We start from the raw sequence: 25,291 nt of genomic DNA, 5'->3' as shown, positions 1-25,291 counted from the left end.
AAAATTAAAAGGACAAGAAAACGTAATATATGACGAGAAAACGTAAAAAATAAAATGGACTACCAGCAGAGTGGTTATATTAATGTTAATACTGAGATAGAAAATGTAAGCGGAGTTTTTTTTAATGATTGACAGGAGAGCTATCTAATGGAAGGATTTATTTTCTCCCATATCTGTGGGCCCCTATATTTAAGAATATTGCGAAAACCGAAGGTGGTGTTTACCCTTATTTCTTGACATGGTCGTGCACTGTCGTAACCAACGCAAATCAGGAGTTGTAAGAGGCCGGTAAATTGCCGGTATGGAAATCGTGCATTGTTTTGGCCAGTTCGAGTTTGTCAATGTCATTTTATGATATCTAATTTCTCAAGCATGACGGGGCATTGAAACGAGTTAAACGCAGCATGTTATTTTGAATAGTGTAGTTTTTTTAATGACAAGGCCTCCACCCCAAACACTATGGCGTACTGAAGGTGAGAATACACAAAAGAATAGTAAATATTTATCAATGTTTTAACATCAAGGAGATTGTGCAACTGAAGAATATTGTCGCATGTTTGTGACAATTTTTTTCGAAATGATGAAGATGATTTTTCTAGGTTAGTTCGAGGTAGTTAATGTTTTGTTTAAAAGTATCAGGTAAAACTCTTAGTCTCTGTTTCCAAATTTTGTCTCGAACCATTTAATATACATTATAGGGTAACAGAAGAACTTCCATCGAGTGCGTACAGAGGCATGTTTGTGTTAATTTCTTCCAAAATAAAATTCCAAGTTAGCAAATTGACGTTCTCGGTTCTTTGTCTGGAGCCCGTCATGCGACAATCAATGATGCATGGCAGTCAAATGCAACGGTCCAACGAAACTAAAAGTTCAAAAGGGTGCTAATGCGAAAAAAGGAAATGTAGTGTTCCTTGCGGGCCAGTGTAACGGTGTATTGCCGCATGCTCTGTCACAGCCGGTGTAAACCGTGAGTGAAAACAGCTGGGTTTCGAATAACGTTCGACGGACAGTACAAGGTTCTTTATCTCTCGATGGTGAGGCGAGAAGTGAAAAAATGTTTGAACAAGGAAGCATATTCATCTTGTGCACAGAATTTATGATAAAAACATAAGAAAGAAAACAGGCGAATAATAAAAAGGTTCTTGTATGGACTGGTATACTTCATTACTTATTTTTTGACACCGAGATTTAAGCGCAAGCCGAAGGTAATGTTAACCCTTGATCCGTTTCTTGTGATATGGTCGTGCCCTGTCGCTACTGGCACAAATAAGGAGTTGTTATAGATGACCGACTGTTCCCACCAACAAGCAGACATACGCAAAGAGTTCAAGACAAATAAAACGTGAGAAATAAATTAAAATTAGGTGAAATGTATGTCTCACGTTTTATGTATTGTTCGGCCAAACCTATGGTTATTTGTTGAAATTCGCGCTCGTTTTTTTCTGTTGTATAAAAATGCGTTTCCAATCCAGGCCAAAAAAACGATTTTCACTTTCTAGTGCTTTTATTTTAGTGTCGCAGGTTCCACATATTTCTTTCCAACGAATGAAAAAAAGTGATTCACCATCAATATCAGAAAAGAACATTGTAGAAAAGAAAAACTAATCGTCCAACCAAAACCTGTGGAGTTCCCATGCATGCATGCACCAACTGGCTGCCTTTTGGTTTTTATTACATAGTAGCCAGCAGGTTCAAATGATAGCATATCCAATTCTTGAATCACAGACAATGTAGACTGCAAAATGCAACTTCATAAATAAAGAAGTATTTACACACTTAGCAAGCTTTACAACATTATTTGCGATTCAAATCTTTCTGTACAGGTCCTTCGTCACAAAATCAACAGGAAATTTAATAAAATAGCTTAAAATCAATTAAGTTTGCTTTGCCGTAGAAAACAGAATATAAGAACAGCGTTGACAAGTAAAGGTGTTTCAACCAATTGACAGAGATTTTGTTTTTCGATTTTGCGTGAACAAAATAGAAAACTGCTTCCTTACCACCTTGACCCAAAATGTAACGTTTCACTGTGGTGAAGTTATCAGCTGTCTCGGGTGCTAGTGACGTCATAAGTAACATCGCCTGTTCTGTATTGCTGAACCCAGTTGTCATTTCGTTAACAGAAGGGCGAATTAATAAGCGCAATTTGCCTAAATATAATGTAACGCAGTTATCTTCCGCTGTAAAAATATTTGTTTGTTTGTCGTAAATTTTCCCATTTCGCTGAACGAAATTAAAACAGAACGTTGTCTTTGTTGGAACAGAAATTATATGACGGTGACGACAGGGGACTCTCGATTTTTGTACTTGTAGATGCGTAAATAAAGTAATTATTTGTTTATTGTGAATAAATATATTATCAGAAAGTAATTATGTAAGGAACCGTGTTAAAAATGTTCTTGTCGATTTCTTGATTATTTACTTGCTTTGCCTTTAAATTTATAAAAGTAGGAAAATCTCAAGTAAAGCTGTGATTAACTTTGCCCAGATTCTTTTAAAACTTGATAATAGTACTCCTAAAGTTTTTCGATCTAACATTTTAATTATTAGTCTGGAATGGAATAGCTATATTGAAACATAAAACAAAACTTAATGAAATTAAACTCACTGAAGTATTTTTTATAAAGCTGTGTGTTTTTCTCTGCAAAGTTTGTGTAGGCCTATACGTTTATGCGAGAAATATGAGACGACGAGCAGGAAGAGCTCATAATGCTGAAGATGAAACTTTAAGTCAAATTGCAAAAGAGGTAGGCCTAACAGTATTTGATTCAATACGCACTGACCAGTTAAATTGTGTGTTCTAATGCAACAATATTTATGGTGCTGTGACAAACTTAATCTGATAAGGCAAACAAGTGAGCAACCAACATCTGTTCTTAATTGCTTCTTTTTTTCTAGAAAACATGATTTAATAAATAGTCATAACAGGGAAAAAATCTAAGGGTTCCTGTGTTTACAGTATAGTAGAGTTTACCCATGACCTCTTGCCTCATAACCAAAGTGCCCTTCTTTAATTTTTGTGCCGACATGATTCTTAACTTGTAAGTGTGGATTATACACATGTAAATGTCGAACCTGATGTTTAGTGTAGTAGTCAATATTGACACAGATTCTGTTGTCAAAAATTGTTAGGCAGACATAAACTTTCTACAGTAAGACATGTAATGACACAATTAATATGCAACAAAGTAATGAAGGCAAAAGCCTACAAGGAAAAAACTGTTGGTATCACATTATAAAATATAAGCCACACAAGATGTAAAAAAAAACTCTATGGGCTGCAACTTACAATGTGTTAGATTTGCAAGTGTAATGGATTTAGATAATAAATTAAACAAAATACACTGAGTGGTACTGGCTTGTTATCTGTAACAATTTGTAATGATACAACACAATAGATTGGGTGCAAATTAACTGTTTATAAATATTTTTTTTAAGTGAAGTAATTCCAACCTTGCCAAGAGTAGTGATACTTTCATTTGCCTTGATAAATGCAATCCAGTGTATGCCCAAGATTTGACTCCATATGGTGTACATTAAGGCATAGCAAAAAGATATGCTGTGAGTTTATTTTGACCAAACACTTTAAAAATCTACTCACATTTTTGTAGTGCAAATTATAACATCACAAAAAGGTTGTTGATTGTTTTATATGTACATGTATAAATATTAATGTAGCAATTACCCCAAGAAAAGGTTTATCCTAACTTTAAATGTTGAACACAGTTTGTCACAATAAAAATATGCCTGGTAGCAACAGCAACATAATAAAAATAGATATCTTACAGTGCAAAATCTATTTTTTCGTGATGTAATCTGGTTTACTTGGTAAGGTTAATATTAATGCATGTTGTTTTGTTAGGCCGAGGCAAGGCTAGCTCAAAAACGAGCTGCAAGAATTGAAGCAAGAGAAATTCGAATGAGAGAGCTGGAAAGACAGCAAAAAGAGGTGAAACGCATATATATTAAAAGCTTTAGCCATATTTATGCACATTTAGTATCCATTTTTATGTATCAGCAACAAAATGAAATTTGCACCAATGTTTAGCAACAAATCATTCAACTGTCTTTTCTATGTTCTGATTGATTGTCATTTCAGGAGTACTAGTTTATATGAGAAAATCAAACTGTGTTGTCTTGACATTTTTATAAAAACTCCTTCCACAAGGTGGAGGAAGAGATGTATAAAGTTGTTTCCTTCAAAAGTTGTAATAGTTTTTTAACAGTAAGAAACAAAATTTATAAAATCCATTATGGCGTTTGTTGTTGTATACCTCATACCTGCATTAAAAGGTATGAATAAAAAAGGTATAACACTGTGGTTAACATTAAATATACAACAACAGTGAAAAAAATGCTGTGGCACTTGTATTGTTTTTTTTTATTATTAAATGACAATGTACATGAGTCTTTAACATATGTATTGTGACAAATACAAACTAGGTACCCCAAAATCTACTTCACACAATTTTATTGGCAGCAGAATTTGGTTTATATATTTATTGACAGACCTTTGGTAGCCGCATGTTCCAGCATGGGCTCATTGTTAGCAACTAATTGGACATGCTTGAGTAGCGCTTATGGTCGGTTCTACAGGAAGTAACAAAATTAATCAACTTTGATCCTGTGCATTTTTCCTGTAAATTACCAATTGGCAAGCTGAGTCTACAGTAACAGGTTTTTTAGACTGAGACTAAAAATGTGTTTAAGTGAGGTATTTTTGCAAAAAGTTTTTGGAAATTATCACAAGCCAAAAAGAAGCACAAAGGTATTCAACATGCTGTCTAGTTAATTATTGTTAATGTTAATTGTTTTTTAAATACAATTGTAAGTTTAATTGGGGAACAAACTGAAAGAAAATAAACAGTCAAAGTTAGCATGCATGTGGTTTTAAACGTATTTAATATGTCTTGAAGTTTTTGTTTTATCTGTCAAGGTAGAATTGTTTTGACAGTATATGGCCAGGAATTTAAACAAGAAACTATTTTTAGGCCCAAGAGAAAAATGATCGCGATTGGGATGAAAAGAGTACAAAAAGTCTTCGGGTGAGTACTTATACAACACATGCTATACAACACATGCTACATAACACATGTGTATAGATTTAGCAAGACAGCTGTTTTTTTCCAAAAAAACTTTAAAACATGTTTTACAAAAACATACATAGAGATTACATTTATTGACTAACTTAAATTGCAAGAAAGTTACGAACCAAACAGCTATTATTATGTGTGATAAAAGTGCACAAAAATATGGAATTATTATAACAATAATGAGATTGTTATAAACATTTTAAAATAGCACTTATTTTTCACGATTTTCCAATGAATACTTGAAATAGTTTTTAGAGCTTGATGAGCATATTTTTGTGGTCAATGTTTTTTTTGCTGGTTATATTTAATAATTCCTGTAAGTCCTAAAACAATGTTGCGTAGTCTGACAACCTCTAATATAAGCATTTAAAACTATTTAAGGCAAAAAAACATTCCCCTTTTTGTACATTAGCTGGTACCATGATGGCGTTATTCAAGTGAAGTGTTGTGTATCTGATATACTCTTTATGTATGGTAAGCACTAGGAATGAATAATTTAAATTCTATTTTGGCGCTACAATAAGTCATTGTTTGCCTTCTCTCCTTTGATGATGTGAGTGGGCTGTTTCCTGTTAATGCAGCCAGAAGCTATTGATATTTAATTCTTGGATTCCTGCAGTGTGTTACTGTTATGTTTTAAGTATATTACTGAATAAGTGGAGTAAATTGCAGCAGTCTATTTTTTTTGCTGGTAATGTTTTTGCAAAATAATCTGCAATGGGAAATGCTACTGGAAAAAGTGACGACTTTGTGCCTCAACACATCACAAAAGCAAAACAGGAGTTTGTTAACTCCAGCTTAGTTGTAAATAGTGATACACATTCAAGCTGTTCCCATTCAACACAAGAGTCTATTGTAAACAATGAGAGCAAAGTGCCAAGCAAACGGAGTAAAAGAGTTGAACTTGTGCGAAAACGCAGAAGAAGTAGTCTTGGAGCACCAGCTGTTTTATTGCATTATGACACTGACCTGTGTTGTCACCAAGAAGATCCATTTGAATCAGTCAATAATCAGGAACATATTGGTGATGAAGTTCAAAATGTTATAGAAGATGTTGTACGGGCAATCGTCATATGTGTTAGTAACAAAAATATTGGCACACATCACTGCCCCTCTCAATCAGAAAATATAAGCATCCTTAAGTCTGATACGATTTTCTTAAAAATGCCTGCTGAGGCACAAAACGTTAAAGAAGTAGTGCAGGAAGTTGACTCAGGGTGCATAAATAAACAGAATAGGGAGGGGAAATCAAGTGTCAGCTTGGTTGAGTCTACTGTGAATACTGTCGCCCTGTCTTACCCTATTGAGGATCCGACACCAGGAAGTACAGTACCAGCACCGTACTACTTGTGCTGTGAAACTGAGGGTATTCATTTTGAGTTTAGTGGTATTTCAAGCAATCTCAGGCAAAGCTTTGTTAAATCAGATACAGCTGTTGCCGCAATGAGCAATCCAAGACAAAATAGTATGTCTGACTTGGAATATTCAACAGACAATATTATGTACAAACAAAATCAAGAAATGGACATCTTTAAGTGTGAAAATGCCAAGTTATGTTACGGCGATTCTTACAACTTAAATGTGGAGAATAAGGAAAGTTTTTTCAGTTCCATTTCCTACTGTTTGGATTGTTTGATAAATACTGTAGATATTTTGCTACAGTCCAAAAATGAAATAATACCAGTATGTCCAGAAATATTTGCATGTGTGTGTCACATGGTTCAATCTGTTGCCAGAAGTATTGATGAACCACACCAAGACAATGAAGTTCCAACCATTGATGATTGTTGTTCTGAACAAATAGATAAAATTAAACCACTACAATCACCAGTAACTGAGAATAGTGCAGAAGTTACACAAGTGAGGAATAGTGTTAAACCCAGTTGTTTACACAATCTCCCTGCCCTTGCAGAATCAATCATTAACTCAGTATTTATGGAAGCTTTGAATTCCATTGGTTGTGAAAGCTTTCAAGCAGAAGTTGTTGCTCTACCTTGTCTGTTAGGTGATTCTACAAATCAGTCGATTGATCAAAAAGAAGGCAGCAAGTTTTTAGGTTCGAAACAAGATTTCCTTGCCAGTCCAATAATGGAATTGAACTCCGAATATCTTTTATTCCATCATATGCTATCAAATCAGTTTTTACTTGAACAGCTTAACTTGGAAATTCCTAACTGTGAGTTCAGTCTTGAAAGACACTGTTTGCAAAATGCAAACAGCAAAACTCAGGAAGAAAGAAAAAATGAAGTAGTTGACCTGTTATCAAACAAGGTCGTTGAGAAATGCCCAAAATCTGTACTGCCAACTTCATGTGATCAAAATAAAGGATTTCTGTTACAAAACAATAGTACCAAACAGGTAACTTCAAGCAGCAGCAGCTCTGCAACATCATTGAGTGCAAATAATTCTTTGGATTTATCAAATGCCGAAAGTACAGAGGAAAATCTTTTAGACACATACTTTACTTGTGAAAGTTCCAACTCTGTTTGTGATGCTAGGCAGCAAAGTGGTAACATAAATGGAAATAATATAAAAGTCAAGCCACAAACACTGGACACTACAAACAATGAACATCATCAATGTGATGATCAGAAAGATGTATTTGAATCAGTGGGTGAAGTATGTGATGAAAGCGAGTCTGCAAGCCAAATTAACAAATCTTTATTGCTGGAACAATCAAAAGGGGAAATAGGGGAAAAAAGATTGATAGATGAAACTGTGGGTACCTCGGAAATATTGGACAGAAATCCTACAGAAAAAAGTAATTCCAATAATGCAGCTTACGAATTAGAAGAAACTACTGTAAGTTTACAGCTAAGAGAAAACATGTTAGTACAGAAAGGGGAACATGTTTTTCATATGAAACAAATGGAAATGGCAACCAAGGGTCTGTGGGCAACCAAAACTGATGTAAGAATTTTTTTGTTTTGATGTACATTCTTTGCATTCTTCAGCAGCACAACAAATTAAAAAGCCTTTAATTTTGATTGATGTTTGTGATAATTTTGTCATATAAATTCCTGTGTGTTGGTTGAGAAAGACAGTGGGATAGTTGAATAAACCACAAATTTATGTGGAAAACCATGGTATATTGCTGTTGGTTGATATTTTTTGAAAACACTACTGGACTGTTGTCTGTGGTACTAGATTACATAAATAAAATTAATCCAAATTTTGTAATTAATTATTTCTACCAGGATATTTCACACCTAAATTGTCTCATTGATTACCCTGTTTGTCTCTGTGCATATAGGAATGGTATACTAATTAATGCCAACCTACTTACCAATTTCTACCAGATATTTTCTGAATGTTTCCATTCTAAAAATGGTTTCATAATAATTGTAAAATATACTGAAAATATGTGTGCAAGTAAACTACAAATATCAGATATCATAATGTATGTATGAATATATGTGCAAAAAAAGCCATAATATTGCAAAGCTGCAGACAGGGTGTGTACACACACTGTTTCGACCTGTAAGGTCTCATCAGTATGAATATATGTATGAATAGTTCATTAAATTTATATATTCAATTTTAAATTACAATAAATTTTTAAATTCGAGTTTTTTTATAAAAATGCTCACAGCAAAACTACAATGGAAATTGCTTCGTAACTGAAATTTAAATGTTTGTGCAATCTTCATCAATTATCAGAATAACCACATATTGTTGATATAAATACCATTTAAAAATTATAAAATCCAATGATTTTTTTTATCTGTTTAACTAATACTTGTGTCAGGTAGCCGATAAATTTTTGTTTGTCCTGTACTTTTTTGTCAAATTTGTAAAATAAAATTTAAGTCCAGCTAAAGCAAAATCCACTTCGGCTGAACAAAAGCCATTAACTCAGCAACAATTCTTATAAGTGTAAAATAATGTGGCTTGTACCTTTAGTTATATACAAACACGCTAGGTTTGGCTTAATTGCTTGTAAAAGAAAATATTTTGTATCTATTGGGTTGTGCAAACCACAAGTTGAAGCCTTTTTAACTTTTTTGACAAATTGTGTTTATAGGCAGCAAGTGTTTCCAGTAGCAGTTCTTATTCAAGTCAACCAGGACATGTAAACTCCACCAGAATAGATGGATTCAGTGAACTTTCAACAGACAGATCCGATATGTCTCCTCAGGAACTTAAGGTACTTGTTTGTTGTAAATCATCATTCTTCCCATTATTTATAACTGCCCTGTTTATTTTGGGTAGAACTGTCTTACTGAAATGGAGGAGAAGTATAGAAGGGCAATGTTACAAATTGCTCAGCTTGATAATGAACGCACACAACTTCATTACCAATCCCAGCAACTGCAAGACCTCATGGAGGAACAAGAGGAGGAGTTATACCGCCTACGGAAACAACACAAAAAAACCTGTCAGGTGACTCATTGTTTTACATCTAAAGCAGATTGGTTTCCTTAAAGTGTTGTTCATTTTGCCATGTCTTATTTTGTGTGTATAAACATTTATAACCATTTATTTAAATTATGTTTTATTTTTACACAGAAACCTAATTGGCAAAGTAGACCTGTGCAAAGTGTTTTTGTAACAAACTGTAAAATGTTTTTCAGGAAGTAGAGCACCAAAAACAAGTAAATTCCACACTGCAAAAGAAGTTTTATGACCTTCAAGAAACATTGAGACAAAGAGACGAATTAATACAGGTTCATAATTATAGAACATTACTAACTATACAGTGTTAAACAATTAAAAGCTAAGTGTGTAAAACAATGAACTGCACCGGATCAGTGAACCATGCCATCACGGTAGGCTGTCAATCGTATCTATAGTTGCTGAGTAAAACTTTTTAAGTCAATCTTTCAGAGAACTCTTTTAAAGTTGTTTTTATGTATTAGCAGAAAAATATATTTCGCCCTGAAAAGGGCATTATCAGCTAATAATAAAAACATCTTTAAAAGAGCTGTCTGAAAGATTGATTTAAAAAGTTTTACTCAGCAAGCTGAGGGTGATGTTTAGAGATAAGGTAAAATAATGGATATGATTGCTTCCAAATCTTTCTTCACTTACCAACATTGATTTTGTTCTTCCTGACTTTTTTCTGTTTCTCTACATCTTCTGTCAGGAGTTAGAAGTAAGGTTGAAAGTAAGTAATGTTTCCGAGTGTGATGTCTTGGAACTAAAAGATACAATTCAATGGAAAGATAAAAAGATTGAGGTACAAGTTTTTTATGTCTTCACCAGAAATTCAACTTTGAGACTTAATTTATTAAAATTTATTTTGAAATATATAATTGTTTGTTTGTGCAGGGATTATTTTTTCAGCTTGGTAGATTTGTAATCTTGTAGTTGAAGTTGTTTCAACCAAGGATAGTCTTTTTCTAACTTTTTTCTTTACTTCCTTTCCTGCAGGCGCTAAACAGGCTTTTGAATTTGTCAAAAAAAACACTACCCTGTAACTGTACCACAGATGTAAGTTATATGCCTGATGTGTATATACAAACAAAAGTGTATAACAACAGTGCATGTTAGTGAGAAACGTGGTAAAAACCTTAGAAAGCATATTTTGCCTGTGATTTGCGCTTCATTTTTGTTTTGTTTTGCTCTATTGTAATAGAAATTTAACAACACTTGTCTTGTGATAGGAGCAAGGATTAGTTCTTGTTGGTGGCGAGAACAGTTTAAGCCATTTTTCTGAAGATGGTAATGGAATGGCCCTTGTATCACCAGAAGTTGCTGAACTTCTTGATGCAGCTGGAGGGGGTCCTTTAGGTTGGTGGGAAGTTTTTTTCTTTTTCTGCATTTATGTACTATTGTTCTGTTCCTTCAGATGCCAGATTGCGGTATTTACTCAATGAAAAACAGAATCTGGAAGATCAGGTAATCAATTTGTTAGGTTTACATTAAATCTTGATGGTTTATTTATCGTTAATTTTAAAAGTCACATTCAAACACAAGCATAAACCTAAAACTTCTGCGACACCAGGGTGTCGATTTATGTCTTTTTCATCATTCTAAGTGTTTGACAGGCGAGCCACTGTTCGACACGGGCGGCGTGGATAAATGTTAAGTTACCGGTATGCAGTACCACGAACAGACCAACACTATTGTTATCTTGGTCTGTTCGTGGTACTGCATACCGGTAACTTGAATTACTATGATAACTTAATTATGTCTGACATATCGATCACGCCAATCTTGCACCATTCACATCGATCTTACTAGTTTTCTTTTTTCGAAGATTGGACGCCAACGATTCTCCTATTAACATGTAGTTGTATTTTTTTGCCGTACATGCGGGTGGCAAAATTGGTTTGAAGACGTTGGTGCCAGTATAAGTCGTTTAATTTCAAACCGCAAACAATTATTTGGGGAGAAATTTGTATTTCGAGTCACTATTAAACAACAGCATTTAACTGAACGGTTACGTAGTGTTGAAAACTTCGTGCGATCATCGTTCGCTTCGCCGGGATCCCCACCTAAAATAAATTTGTGTGTTTAGATGGCGAAATAAACGCAACCGCAATAAGTTGTTTGGACCAAATCCATGCCAAAACTAGCCAGCACTTGCTTTAAAGTTCAGCGAATAAGCACGTTAAACTAACGATTGTTTCCAAACATGGGGGTATTTTTACCGAACACGTGGCATTGTTACCAAACATGTTGCATTGTTACGAAACAAGTACCATTTCTGGTTCAATCTGGCCATTCTCATGCGTTAGGTACCACATACGATATTTTTGCTATTCGACACGCACGACAATTTTTCTCAAGATGTTGGACACGCAATAAAAAATCGACGCCCTGTGTGACATGTCGAAAAAAAATCAAATATTGGGCCTTTGTTTCTGTAATTGTAGACAAACCTTTTACAATAGTCACTTGATTTGTCAAGGAAAAACTTAGCACACGAATTGCAACCTAAATAATAGTGGGCAGGAACATATCAAGACAGATAAATCTCAAAATGCTGCAAAATCATGACCTTTATTTAAAATGACTGCCAACATTTTCATGCATTGTGAACCTTCAAAAATTGCTTGCAACCTGCATTAAACTATTCTTTGGCAATTAATGCTGTAAAAGTAGTCATTTTTCAAACAAATAAAAATTGAACAAAAACGCCTAATGTTTATGATTATTTTAGGTCAGAAGGTTACAAGCTGAAGTTCATGAAGAAAGGCAACAGAGGACACATAACACAGAGTATTTTTCTGCCGAAGTGGCAGAAAATGGTCTGAACGAAATGCAACTTCTGGAGGTTCAAAGTAAGAACAAAATGTGATTACCCATTACAAACATATCATCGATTTCTGTTTGTAGACATTAACTTTCATGATTTCAACATTTGAACTTTTACAGATTCAGAATCACTAAAAACATAAAGTCAATTTGTTTTTATTCGTTTGTAGGAGAAGCAAACAAGCAAGTCAATGAATACAAACTAAAGTTGCAAAAATCCGAACAAGAATTAACTGCTTTTCATGGGAACGTAAGGAATCACTGTCTTAGCAAGATTTTAATGCTATGTCTCACTGAATTCATTGGGCATTCTATATTTTCCCCCTTACAATTACCGTAGAGTATTGTGGTTGGGTAAGCTGTTGGTTTCTTAAATTAGTTATCTCGGCGAACACTTCTTGTCTAATCTAATCCCATTGTCACACCTGGTTCTGGGCCGTGTTATAGAAAAATGAAATAACACTGCACTTAATAAATATTAAACAAAACACCTAAAACATTTCTTTACCTTCTACTGTTGAACTACTTGCAGGTAGCGCGGTTGGAAAGTCAACTTCAACGTTATAAACAATCGTCGGAAAACTACGAAAAAAACGAAGATGAAATGAGAGCTGAAAAGCGCAAGTTAATGCGAGACGTAAGGCGTATTTTGCAAGATAGTTATATATTTGCTTACATTGTTTGTTCCATAGCTACGCACTGCTCTCGATCGTATAGAAGAAATGGAAATGACAAACAGCCACCTGGAAAAGCGCTTGGAAAGAATTCGCGCGTCACGAACTGCAATAAGTAGTCAAACTTGAAACTATTCTACAATAATATACTTGATGAAGTTGTGACTGAACTCCCACTGAGGAAGGAGAGATATTTGGTCGTAAATGTTTTTTTTTCGAATAAACGTTATGACATGATTCAGTTTGTTAACACCGATTATCGCATATCCTTTAAGTTATAATGTCACAATGTTTTTGAAACATTTGCTTATAATCGCACACTAGCCCAATTCAAAACTATTTGTACTTGTTGTGGAAGCTAATACGCTTCAAGCTGTCCTTAATATTTACAAGGAATAGCTGGTACATGGAACGTCTTTATTATGTTAGTGGGCATTTACGCAAAACTTTAAGTTTGCTTTTTTGGTATAATTTGTCGCGTTACATGTTTTGGAAATCTGCGAAATTCAACTGATTGATGCGAAGTTTGTAATCTTTATCATATCTTGCTGGTTTGCTTGCACTATGTGAAATGCCATAGACAACAACATGATGGCCAAATACATTTGCTAACAGTTCGTGGAAAACGTTGAAACAAGTGAAAGCAATAAACCTGAAATGGTTCCATGCCAAGAGGCTGAGCTATATAATCAGTTTTTGTTTGGAGGGTGCACAAACATTTTTTGTAAAGCATAAAAGCTTAGTTTTGATATCGAGTTAAAAGCATATTGTGCACGCGTTTAAAAAGGTATGTAAATGCACTAAGTTTATTGATTTTGTAACGTTTTATGGGAGAGACGGGGAATAGCTGGGTAGGATTTTTGAAAATTGCTTCTACATATTTTAAAATTATGCACGACTATTCTTAATTTCTCCACACGTACAGGATTTTCCAACTATTTGGTAGCTTGTGTACTTTTCACGGCAACATGGATGGCTTGCATTGGTAGGTCAACAGATGAATTTTCGATTTTGAGCTCTGTTTTTTTCTTCTATGAACTTGACAAGTTAGCCCAGTTGTGCTAGGTTCAAACCTCGCCAGGAACTTGATTTTTTCAGATCTCGCTCAAACTTGTTTAAAAAGAAATGGCTGATCCAACTTGGCTGCTATTTCAGCGAACCTATAATGGTCTCGATACGATAGTTGTGATCGCCATGAAGGACCTGTGCAGTGGGGCGATCCTGCCTTGTCGTGCGATAGCATGAAACACTTCCGCGCTTCCCTAATAAACTTTATTCAGCAGACATGGTTTAATTCTAAACTTCCTGCTAAGGTGTGATGGAGACATACGTAAAGCTTTTGTCCAGGTTCCTCCTCTTGGTTTAAGGAAAGCAACACACCATGTCATCGTTATTGGTAATACTCCCGATATGTCGCGGCTGAGTAGGTAGGCTATTTAAATAGAAGGCAAAATACGCGTTGCCAAGAAAAGTTCGTTTTTTTAGTGACAAAAAAATAAGAGAAGCAAGGCAAACGAAAATTGAGATTCATCGCATTGAATTGTTAGTACTGTCACGGATAAAGTTCAATTCAGCGATTACAGCGCTTTTCCGTGATGTTATTTCAATGTAGCGCATTGTCACTAATATTGTCGCCCATATTCATTTACACCGGCTAACTGTGGAGGTTTTACACCCACAACACAACGCTGCGACCAAAAGCGGAACTGTTGACACAAGCAACAAGAAGATAGCTGTTGGGATCATGATTTGCATTTTGGAATCAAGATGCAATTTTGCTTTCACAGGTGTTTGCTTGTTTACCTAAAATGAAACAATAACATACGAATAATTCTAAATAAGAAGAACAATTTAATAAGAGTCCAAATAACCTCCGCGAACTTGTGTTTATAGGCAAACTGTTCAGTGCAATATTGGCTATAACTGTCTCTTTATAATAAAGGTTGTAAGCCTTTGACCTAAGTGTCAAAACAAACATTTTCAATACAGTATACTAGTAATAACTTTACATGTTTCTTTAGTGTGTTGGTAAATTTAATATTTATGGCAGGGAAATGGAAATATACGAAAGATTGGGGAAGTCAGGGACGGTTAGGCGATGCAGGACCCTAATAAAAAACTAGACTTTGAGGCCATTTTACCGAAAGAAAGCGAATCACAATTAGTGAAAGTAAAATTTGGACAATTGACATTTTTGGATCCCCCTTCGTGAAATCGGCTATATATGCAGGACCTGGGCGAAGTGAGCATGTAAAAAAACCCTTAACTGTGTTTGTTGTCTTTTACAACATGTTTGTTGTTTCCTTACCAGGTTCACATCCTTCCAACTTGCTGCAGAGGTTGCAAAAGTAGAAACATCATTTGACGTCATTACAAAAGTCTTCGGTGTGGTTACGGTGTTCTCTAAGGAAAATGCAAACATTTTGGAAAAATTGTGATAACAGTTCGAAACTTTGATTGCAATTAACTTCGAAACAGATAAATTGCAAGTAACTAGTACACAAACTTTTTTCTTTCCGAAAGTTGATCTTCAGCAGCAATTTAACAGTTCCCGCAATATGTTCAGAGATGCAAAGAAGACTTGTATTTTCTAATAATATCGAAAATCAACACAACGGTATTGTAAAAAACACACCATACTTACCAATACCAAACATTTGCAGTGTTGTTCTTGTCACGATTTCAGCTGATTTTTTCGAGTTATTTACAAGGTGTGAAAGACACGTGAGTGCCAATAAAGTGTTCTGTGGAAAGATGATGCGACAATCATGTCTAATTATTTTTAGAGCATATTCCTGATGCTGATTGACAAAGCAGAATGGATTATTTGTTTTCGGTTTGCCTGTAGTTGCCAACTTCTTTGATTTACAAGAGTCATTACTGGGTACCGTATATATTTCCACTGTGGGTAACGTACAGTTAAAATCCTCCCAAAACTTTTTGTCGGTAATGTAATCTTTAATGCCAAACTCCATCCAGTTCATAGCTGTGGTACATTTTAAATCCTTACTATTAATAAGCGTCAAGACACTTTCTTCAGTGACATAATAAGCCCATTTCAGAAACTCGATGAAATCACAGGAACATTTAAAATTGTTTGCAGACATAGACAGAAGTTCAATCTTGGTGAGGTTGCTCAACACACTTTTATGGTGCGGAAACGTGTTTAAATAGTTGTTGTTGAGCTTTAAAATTCTTAGCTTTGGTAAGGTTGATACTGACTTCCATTGGAAAGAGGTAAGCATATTTCTCGAAAGATCTAACCTGCAGCAAAGATAGCAAAAGATTGCAGCTTGAGTTTTGTAAACACTGAAATACACGTACAGTTGGTTTTTACTTACACCTTGAGTTTTTGCAGCTTTTTAAATGAACCCGAATCGATGTAAATTAATTTATTATTTCGTAATTTAAGAAGTTCCAACATCACAAACTGTGCAAATGTCTGTTTAAAACAATTTTCCACTGTTCAATATTGCTTTTAAACAGTTAGTTCAAATTTGTTGAGATTTTAGAAAAACAGACCAAAAGCGGCGTTTTTGGATATATTATTTTCGACCTTTTCATTTTCTGTTCTTAAGTTTTAGGCATTTTTTCTACAATTACAATTAGAAATTCTTCAACTAAATCAAAATATAAACCTTGACCAAGCAAACGCATGGTGGTATAAGGGCTTGTACTTACGTTGTTACGTATGTGTGTCATTCGGTTCAAAGAAAAGTTTATGTCAGTGACATTCGATAGTATTCCTGTAGGAAGGTTTGTATATCCGGCCTGGAAACAACCCAAGTATGATAGGTTTTCTCTCTGCATGCATCTGTGAATGAATGTATAAATTTTGAAAACCTTTTGGTTATGGACGTTTGAATTACAAAACTTGAGTAGGCTAACACTATTGAGCTTGCACAAAATGACAAAAAGCAATATTGAAAACTGAAAATAGGTTGTGACCACCAGGTATCATAATGAATTATGAATCTGACGTTGTTCTGGTGAAAAAACAACAAAAGAAAGTTGCTATTATAGTGCTATTCACAAGTCGCAAAACCAGGAAACTGTTGGTAACAATCATTAATTTGTTTTCTTTTTCTACAAAGAAATGTTATTACTTTTATTTCACATTGTTTATGTCCTACTAATCATCAACTATACACCTTTACTTCAGCAAAAACTCCTCATAATTAATACAATTATTAATGTGCCGCAATATAAACTCTACTGTCTTTTTTCTACAGGTCCGGCACTGGATTCGCATCGTCACTGTGTCTCCCATATGACAGAAGACCTATACTCATTTGACATGAACAAGATTAGAATCCAAATGTTGCCTACAGGCCACGGATAGCCTGTGTTATTCATCAATATATTTATGTTGCCACTTACGTGCAGCCGCGAGGGCATACGTACACACTTGAACCTACGAACGTAAAAAATCCTCCCAAAACGAAAAGGATGCTGGTGAATACCATTGTTGCCTACAAGCAATATTTTCCAGTTCGTCTAAAGCAGTCGCGTGTAAAAATATACTGATGCCTTACACCAATGAAAGCCAATAAATAATTTATTTGGACTAAAACAACTTAACAATCTATCGTATACGGTCTTTTTATGAAATGGTGGATGCTTAACAACATTTTAATCGTGTGACGCTTCAATATATCGTTCGTTCACTGCGGCCATAATTACAAATACCTCAAATGATTTAATAAAACTTAATTGCAACATACTAGATTTTAGGACATTGGTTGAAAAGTTTACAATGAAAAGTTCGACATGGCCTTAATTTACCATTTCTTTTTCAGGGACGACAAACAATTGCACTGTTCTACAGTTTACTATAAATTTGTTTACTTATGATGTAAACAAATGAGCGTAGAAATTTGTTTGGAACCCCTTTAAATTTGCACAAAAAAATAGTTTTTGAATACTGGATGAGAGTTTCTGAAGAAGAGAATAAATTTACGAATATTTAGCTTTTCGTAAGTATTCATACCTGTCGTTGTATTATTTTACCGAAACTGTTAATTTTTGTAATGGCCTATTTGTTACGGAAACTTGCTGTTGGGATTTTATATCAAAAGCCTGATAATAAAGTGTATATTCGGATTAAAGTTAATTCCTAACACAACTAGAAAGCAGATGGAACGAAGGGTGTTATTGAAAAAAGATTTCGCACCAACTTCTTATTTCCTTGGAATACCTGAAAGCACCACAAAAATCGCAATTGGGTTATAGTCGCGGTCAAATTATTTTGTTGCTTTGGGGCGTTAAACAGAATAACTGAGTTGCCACGTTGTTGTGCTCTCGCATCACATTACACAAAAATCACAGGGATCTCAGTTAAAAAATGCCAGTTACATAAAACTTGACAAATTCCTTGTTTAATTAGGTAGCAGCCCTCTGAGTTTCGGTCCAATACTTATATCTTATACGTTACACAATAACTTTGGTAAGACTGATACAAATCTGTCACATTTCCAAAATCAACTGACATTTCTGTTTACATCCTTGTTCCATCTGAACCCTATAAACTCTTCAATACCATAAACTCTTACGAGAATTAAACTTATGTCACGATGTATTCGACATATTCATAACTTTATCAATAAATTATATTTTCACTGGTATCATACCCAATTGCAACTTTAATATTTTGGACCAGTTGTGTAACTCTCGCTACAGATTTTGGATCAACATGCGTTTGTTCAGTTAATTCGGTGTTTTTTAAATTCAACGAAGTGTATGTTCGTTTTGGAACACTCCTTTTCACGCTCGGAGTCAAGCAGTTGTCGACAGAAGATGCTAACTGGAGGTTCATCTTCAGTAATAATTTAAATTATTTGAGGTTTAACAATTTCTTCGTCTTCCAGCATTACAACAGCATCTTTTGGACAATTCAATTTTCTTCGCCTAATATCGCAACGTGTTTTTTAATTTAACAAAATACAGAAGCCTATTTCTGCTCATGGAGATAACTTTAGTAGGTTATAGTAAAGAACATTCAAAGCAGACATAGTTTAGTTATAGCAACCATCTAAACAACTTCAAACGCGGCAAGGACCTGTAGGCTACCGGTACGTGTGGCATTTGTCTATACAGGAATCCGATTAGTTCAAGAAGAAAACAGTATTGGCCTTAGTTTAAGCAGTCAAGAAAACAGATTGTAAACTTAATTCAGACAACAATATTTGTCGCATGTGTGGGGAATTTTTAATATTTTATTAAAACTTGGTCTTTCGAAACCGCTTTCTTGTACTCTTTCACATTTACACCCGTCTTTCTGAAGCCTTCACTAGTTATCTCGCTTGAGTTACGTCTTTCAGCTTGCGTTACTTCTTCTTAGTCTCCTTTGACAGGTAATCGCAGCAATTCTCTTTGTTTTTGGCTCATCTTTCATATTGCCTTATTTTTGTGACGACTCTTTTCACAAAAAAAACAACAGATCGCGGTTAGGTCCCAGAGATCTTACTTTTGGTTTCACAGATTAGTTCAGATCGAATTTGGGATCAAGAACAGGCCATCGGTAACAGGACCTGCAGCCAGTTTGTTGTCGTTCTGAGATTTTCTTGACAGACTTGATGTTGGGTCGTGGAAGTGAAATTCCGTCAAAACCATCTGCGTCTTTTCATTTCATGTAAGTCGGGCCTTCGGCGATGGAAGATTGCCCAAATCAACCATTCCATTCCAGACCCTTCACATTATACTTTTTTACCAAGATCTACATGCTTTATTTATTTATGCAGTGTTTATTTTCAACACCTTGAAGGCCGATCCGTAAAATAACTGCCTGCGTTAATCCTGTCTAAATGCAATAAAACATTAGGAACCCTTTGGACATAACCAAGCGCAAAACTAAAATGACGTGGTCGGCAGTTTCACGCCCTGTTTTAAAAGTATTACGGCAATGCAATTACGGCCTATTCGAAGTTGGCTACATTCTTAAAAAAATTAGTAACGTAAAATCGTTTATTTTATCACAAGGATCACATAACACTGCAATTCAAATCTCATCATTGGTTCTTATATTAAACAAAAACTACTTTATTTTACCGATTATGGCTCAAGTAATAAAATGCTACTTCAATGGCTTTTATATGAAAATATTGCAAAATTGTGATCATTTAGAAAATTTCTTGTTTTTGAAGCTGTCAATCTTGGCTGTTTTATCAGTGGATGGCAATGACTTTTCAACTCGCTTTGGAGGCTGGCCTCCTTGATATGATTGTCCTGCCAATTCCTTTTTTGTAACATGCTTGATGATCCGTTGTTTTAATTCATGCTGGGTTAGTGGTCGGTCAAAATCAACTGATTCTTCAGCAGAATCTCCATCATCATCATGGTCTTCTTCAGTGGAAGGTGGTGTTATTTGGATTGGAGCCAAATTTGGAGGAACAGCTGGTCCTCCAAGCAAAGCAGCTGGTGCTATGGTTTGTGCACCAGCATTGGCCTCAGGCTTACTTTCTATTTCTTTGAGTTGTACAAATGCATGCATTTTCAGAAGATCATTGGTTTTTTGTTCAATTATTCCCAAGTACTGCATCATGTTGTTTTCATTTACAGCACTATTGTCGCCCAATTTGACTGCAATGCTGGTTCGATCACAACTTATCTTCCCAAAAACCGATTCAATCCCAGCCTTCAATTGATCCAATATCTTTTCTGTGCCTTTCAATTGTCTAATAAAAGAACATTGTTAATATTGGATTATATTGAAACATACAAAGCATAAGCACAATACCATTATGCGAATTAAAGTTTTTTTTTTAGGGATGTGGAGTTTCATTATTTAAGTTTGTACATACTTGTCATAATAATCTGCATCTTTTGTGGTCATGGATAGTTTTTCCTCAAGAGATCGTAGAAGAATTTTTCTCTCGCTTTGATGTTCCACTCCTTCATCCTTGAATTGCTTGATTTTGGAACGTATGTCAGCAATTTCCTCTTCAATAACTTCAAGGTCATTATTTAACTCATTGACATAGTTAAACAATGCAAAATTTTTGTCCTCAGTTTCAATAAATCGATTTACAAGAAGATGAATGTCATCCTCTCCTGTAACCTCTTGAATCTGTTCAAATGCCTTTTGGTATGTTTCCATTGTCTCTTCAGCTGTACGTTCAGCTTTGTCTTCCTCACCAGCGCGTCGCTTTGCTGCTTCTTCCTCCTCAAGTTCACTTCTTTCCTGGGATTTCATGTTCATAAATGCCTTCAACTTAGCATCATGGTCAATTATTCTCATCAACTCCTTGTATTCCATGTTGTACTGCAACAGATCTTTCTCATTTCTTTCTTTAAGAGCCATCATTTTGGCTTGAGCATCATCCCTTTGATCATAAGCCTGAAAATAAGATGATTATATACCAAGATTTCTTGAAAAAACAAACATGAACATGCATCTAACCTGAGTTGATTGTTCAATGATTTCACCCATTTGTTGCTTTTGCTCATTCAAATCCCGACTTAATTTTTTGTGTAAACCATCAAACACAGCACGTTGTGATCTTAAGTGATCAATTTCCTCACGCAGTTTTGCATTGTTAGTAAGCATTTTGTTAAATTCCAAAGTAGCTTTATCCAAGCGGTTTTCTAAAACCCTAATTTGCTTTTGTGTGCCAACATGACGAAGATGGCTAGAATGAACACCACCCATATTTCTGTGCTGTTGATTTATCTGAACTTCCATTTGTCGAATTTCTGCATCAAGTTGTTTAATTGAAGCAACTTCTTCTGCAATCATATCCTCAAACAGGTCCTGCTCTGTGAGAAGGCTACATAGATCATCAATATTTGTGTTGTCCTTTTTCTGGTTTTGATAAGATTGGGCCAATTGCAAGTTGGTTTGAATTTCAGCTCGTTCCTCCTTAAAAAACATTTGTTGTTAACATGCAAAAAGGCCATTGAAAAAAAAAGATTTAAATAACATGATATTCCGTAATTCCCCAAATATGTTTTGCAAGCACAGTTCATACTTGCAAAGCTGTAATCTGTGCTCTTTGTCTTCGGATAATGTTTTGGGATTCCTCACAGTATGCCTTTCTGTCACCTTCCATTATTCTGTATTGTCTTTGTAGTTTGGCGAGTTCTTGTTCAGCCAATCCATCCATCTCTTGGTCAGACGTATCGGAACGCCTACTTGCCGCACGATACATTCTGCAACCATGAAGCATTTACAATTTATGCAAACTCTGTAAAGTTATGCACAACTTGATAGAAAATATCTAGCCTACATAAATAATAAACCATCAGCATCAGCAGACTCGCTTTTCTAGTTTCGAGAAAATGATGACTTTATTTAAAAATACATTTACGATCATCATGAACAAAATTTACGCAATCAGGTAACTTACGTTTCGGGATTCTTCCTCGGCTTTAACTTTGAACTACGTTGTGCGTAAAAACACACTACTTCGTCTAAATTGTTTCTTAACGTCATACAAACTAAAGTTGAGGTTGCCAATGACAACGAGCGCATGTCGCGTGTAGTTTGTCGCGTACATTTGGAGGTTTGTATTTCATTTACGAAAAACAATTAGAGAAAGTACCGTTTCTTATGTAGGTGAATACAAATTGTTTTTGTATTATTGCGTTTGTATCGCAGTGGTATAAAGTGAAGAAATTAATATTATTAAATACTACTATAGTTGAAAGTTGAGCAAAGAATGGACGTCTTTTTTGTGGTTTATTCCGAAACTGTGCCTGTTTTAAATATACCCTTGGGTCCTATAATTGACTTTTATATTTTCGAAACACTTCAACACAAAAGAATACACACAATGATTTGCTGGGTATACAATCAATAAGGAAAGAGAATTCATAAATACATGGATAAACATTTTACCTAAATGGTGAAGTTTCATAATTATAAACTCGCGCTTAAATTATTTTCAGTTGGAGAACTCAAAAGTAATTCTTTAAAATTTCAAAAATGTTTCAGAAATGCATTTGGGCATACCGAGAACCCGAACCAAGCAGCCGCGCCACATTCTGAGCTACTGTCCTCTCCCTCACCGGCCGGTTTGCTTATATACACATCTATAAATAGATTAAATCCAGTCAGCCAATGAGCAGCGAGAACAATGATGTCATGAGAAAAAAGGAAAAACGACATACCAAGCTGCTGCTCGTAGCATCATTTAAGTATTGTTGCTATTTCATGCCGAAAGGAATGTGATTTTGTAAAACAATAGGTAATTGTGTTGCTTTATTTATATCCTTGTATGTCTAGTACAATATGCAAGATTTTGCCATAATGTTTTTAAATTAAATGAAAAAAGGGCAGTCTGCCCAGTAGAGTTCATTGTACTGTGAGAAAATGTAGCAAGGGTTAGTAAGATGATAGATGTATATATATTTCAAATAGGCTATGTGCATTAGCTTGTTATAGCCTAAATCCTAGCTTGTTATTGAATTGACAGTTTAAATAAATATAAAAATATTGTTATTCATCTTCAGCACAGATTTTATTATTGTACAAATATGGATGTGTTGCCATGTGGAAACATTTTCAAAGAATTGCAAATCATTCATGATACTGGATATTTTTCTTCATTGCCCAGCTTGGAGGAAAACTGGCAACAGGTGCGTAAAATTTGGGGACCAGATATGTTGAAAGTGGTCAAGTGATAAATTTGGTTCTAAAGGATTGTGAAAACCTTTGAAATAAATGCATTTGGGTAAATTTGTTTTTTATAAATTGCAGACAAGGTTTCAAATGGAAAAGTTTCTTCAATCTGAACCACAAGCTCATGCAATTTTTTCACAAAAAGAATGTGTCAATCCCTGGAGCAAATTTGTAGTTCCCCTGCGAGTGAAAGGTGGACCTGGACTTTCCGTTGAAGATATTCAAACTTCCAGAAAGTGTTGCAGTCTTCATAGAAGTAACTCCTCAGGGTTTGGTTCATTGTCATCATGTGATGCCTCATCTGGGGAAAACAGCCCAACACAGATGTCTACTGACCCTTTAAAAGAAGCATTAAATGTATTAAAAACTACTCCTTTGCCACAATCAAATAGCCCAAACTGTAAAAGTGAAACTTTTCAAGCCGATGCATACGATTTGCACAATGCTTGTGATAGATTAAACCATTCCCTTTTGACATTGACTGGATTTACGGTGCCATTGTCAGCAAGACCCAGATCATCACAGACATTGTCATTAAATTCCTATTGCACAACGGAAATCAAGCACTCCCCACATCGCACATCAGCTTTAAAACTACAAAATGGTGATGAGCATGACACAAGCAAAAAAAGAATACATCGTTGCAATTACCCCAATTGCCGAAAAGTTTACACCAAGAGCTCCCACTTAAAAGCTCACCAACGTACTCACACAGGTTTGATTTTTGTATTAACTAGTTAAATAATTCCCAAGAGTTGTGCTGTACCAAATCATAAACATATTTTTGTGATGATCAGGTGAAAAACCCTACAAGTGCACATGGGATGGATGCGAGTGGAGGTTTGCAAGAAGTGATGAACTAACACGACATTACCGAAAACACACCGGAGCAAAACCATTTAAATGTGCACAATGTGACAGGTGCAGTTTTATTGCATAACTGCATTTTGCCTAATGGTATCAGAAGCAATGAGCAATTTTGTTTTATAGGTGTTTCTCCAGATCTGATCACCTTGCGCTTCACATGAAAAGGCACACATGACCAAATATACGCAATGAGTTTCACTGGACCGACTTTCATGCATACTTAAAATTAAAATGCGAACTTAAAATCACTACCGAATGCGTAAAATTTCCATGTTGTGTGCTTATGCAAAGAGAAGTTTCACTGTGTTACCTTATCTGCAGTTATTTATATCACTGCCTACACTTACTGTTTAAATAATTTTTTATCATGTTGCTTGGGAATCATTCTTTTTTGGCAGTAAAATATTCTATTGATGTGTTGAAACAGTAGCTTTGTTCGTGCAAATTTTATGTTTATTATTGAGTATATAATAAATAACACATTCTAACATTAATAAAATACTATATCTATTTTAGAGTGCCCCTATTTGTAGTAAGTCTGCCTTACCATTTAACAACGCAAGTGAACTGAGCAAATCTAATCACTATATGCAACCAAATATAACACTTCACAATGCCAGATTTTAATTTCTGAGACTGTAGAAAGTAGATTTACAGAAACTGTTCAGTCCCAGGTAATACTTTACCGCACAAAAGCATTTTAAAAATACTTTTGATTCAGTAAGCGGCGTAGGAAAGCTCCATTTAATTTTTTTTATTATTAAAATACACTGTAAAAAAGCCCCATCAGCATGTGGTCATGTGTGCTACCCAAGGAGTGCCATCAATGTAAATCC

At 35.0% G+C, this 25,291-nt stretch overlaps 3 protein-coding genes and 1 long non-coding RNA gene across 5 annotated transcripts; 3 read left to right on the top strand and 1 right to left on the bottom strand.

Moving 5' to 3' along the window:
• The first annotated feature begins 2,630 nt into the window (after positions 1–2,630).
• On the top strand, positions 2,631–4,687 carry LOC145912966 (uncharacterized). The gene is made up of 2 exons (XR_014403325.1): positions 2,631–2,747; positions 3,863–4,687. It is a non-coding gene; the product is annotated as an uncharacterized LOC145912966 (long non-coding RNA).
• Positions 4,688–5,714: 1,027 nt separating this feature from the next.
• Positions 5,715–13,602, top strand: LOC145912965 (uncharacterized). Of its 2 annotated transcripts, XM_083000443.1 has the most exons (12): positions 5,715–8,003; positions 9,118–9,240; positions 9,306–9,476; positions 9,668–9,760; positions 10,180–10,272; positions 10,467–10,526; positions 10,700–10,826; positions 10,885–10,934; positions 12,202–12,322; positions 12,467–12,546; positions 12,829–12,933; positions 12,989–13,602. In XM_083000443.1, exons 1-12 carry the CDS (start codon positions 5,811–5,813, stop codon positions 13,097–13,099), a joined length of 3,327 nt encoding a protein of 1,108 aa, XP_082856569.1. In that variant the 5' UTR covers positions 5,715–5,810; the 3' UTR covers positions 13,100–13,602. The 2 variants fall into 2 exon arrangements, with proteins under 2 accessions (XP_082856569.1, XP_082856571.1); XM_083000445.1 differs by lacking the exons at positions 10,180–10,272; positions 10,467–10,526.
• Positions 13,603–19,929: 6,327 nt separating this feature from the next.
• Positions 19,930–22,390, bottom strand: LOC145913360 (coiled-coil domain-containing protein 63-like). Its single transcript, XM_083000984.1, has 5 exons — positions 22,315–22,390; positions 21,937–22,117; positions 21,369–21,827; positions 20,770–21,305; positions 19,930–20,643 (listed from the first exon to the last, which is right to left on the bottom strand). The coding sequence occupies exons 2-5, from the start codon at positions 22,114–22,116 to the stop codon at positions 20,085–20,087; spliced, it is 1,734 nt and encodes a 577-aa protein (XP_082857110.1). The 5' UTR covers position 22,117; positions 22,315–22,390; the 3' UTR covers positions 19,930–20,084.
• A 629-nt stretch (positions 22,391–23,019) lies between these two features.
• LOC145913545 (Krueppel-like factor 6) lies at positions 23,020–25,037 on the top strand. The gene is made up of 5 exons (XM_083001256.1): positions 23,020–23,154; positions 23,420–23,545; positions 23,667–24,303; positions 24,386–24,509; positions 24,579–25,037. Exons 2-5 carry the CDS (start codon positions 23,444–23,446, stop codon positions 24,628–24,630), a joined length of 915 nt encoding a protein of 304 aa, XP_082857382.1. The 5' UTR covers positions 23,020–23,154; positions 23,420–23,443; the 3' UTR covers positions 24,631–25,037.
• The last annotated feature ends 254 nt before the right edge of the window (positions 25,038–25,291 follow it).

This window comes from Ascidia mentula, chromosome 9 (genome assembly GCF_947561715.1).
Source record: "Ascidia mentula chromosome 9, kaAscMent1.1, whole genome shotgun sequence".
In the NCBI taxonomy this organism is placed as follows: Eukaryota; Metazoa; Chordata; class Ascidiacea; order Phlebobranchia; family Ascidiidae; genus Ascidia; species Ascidia mentula.
This window is presented reverse-complemented; position numbering and strand designations above follow the sequence as displayed.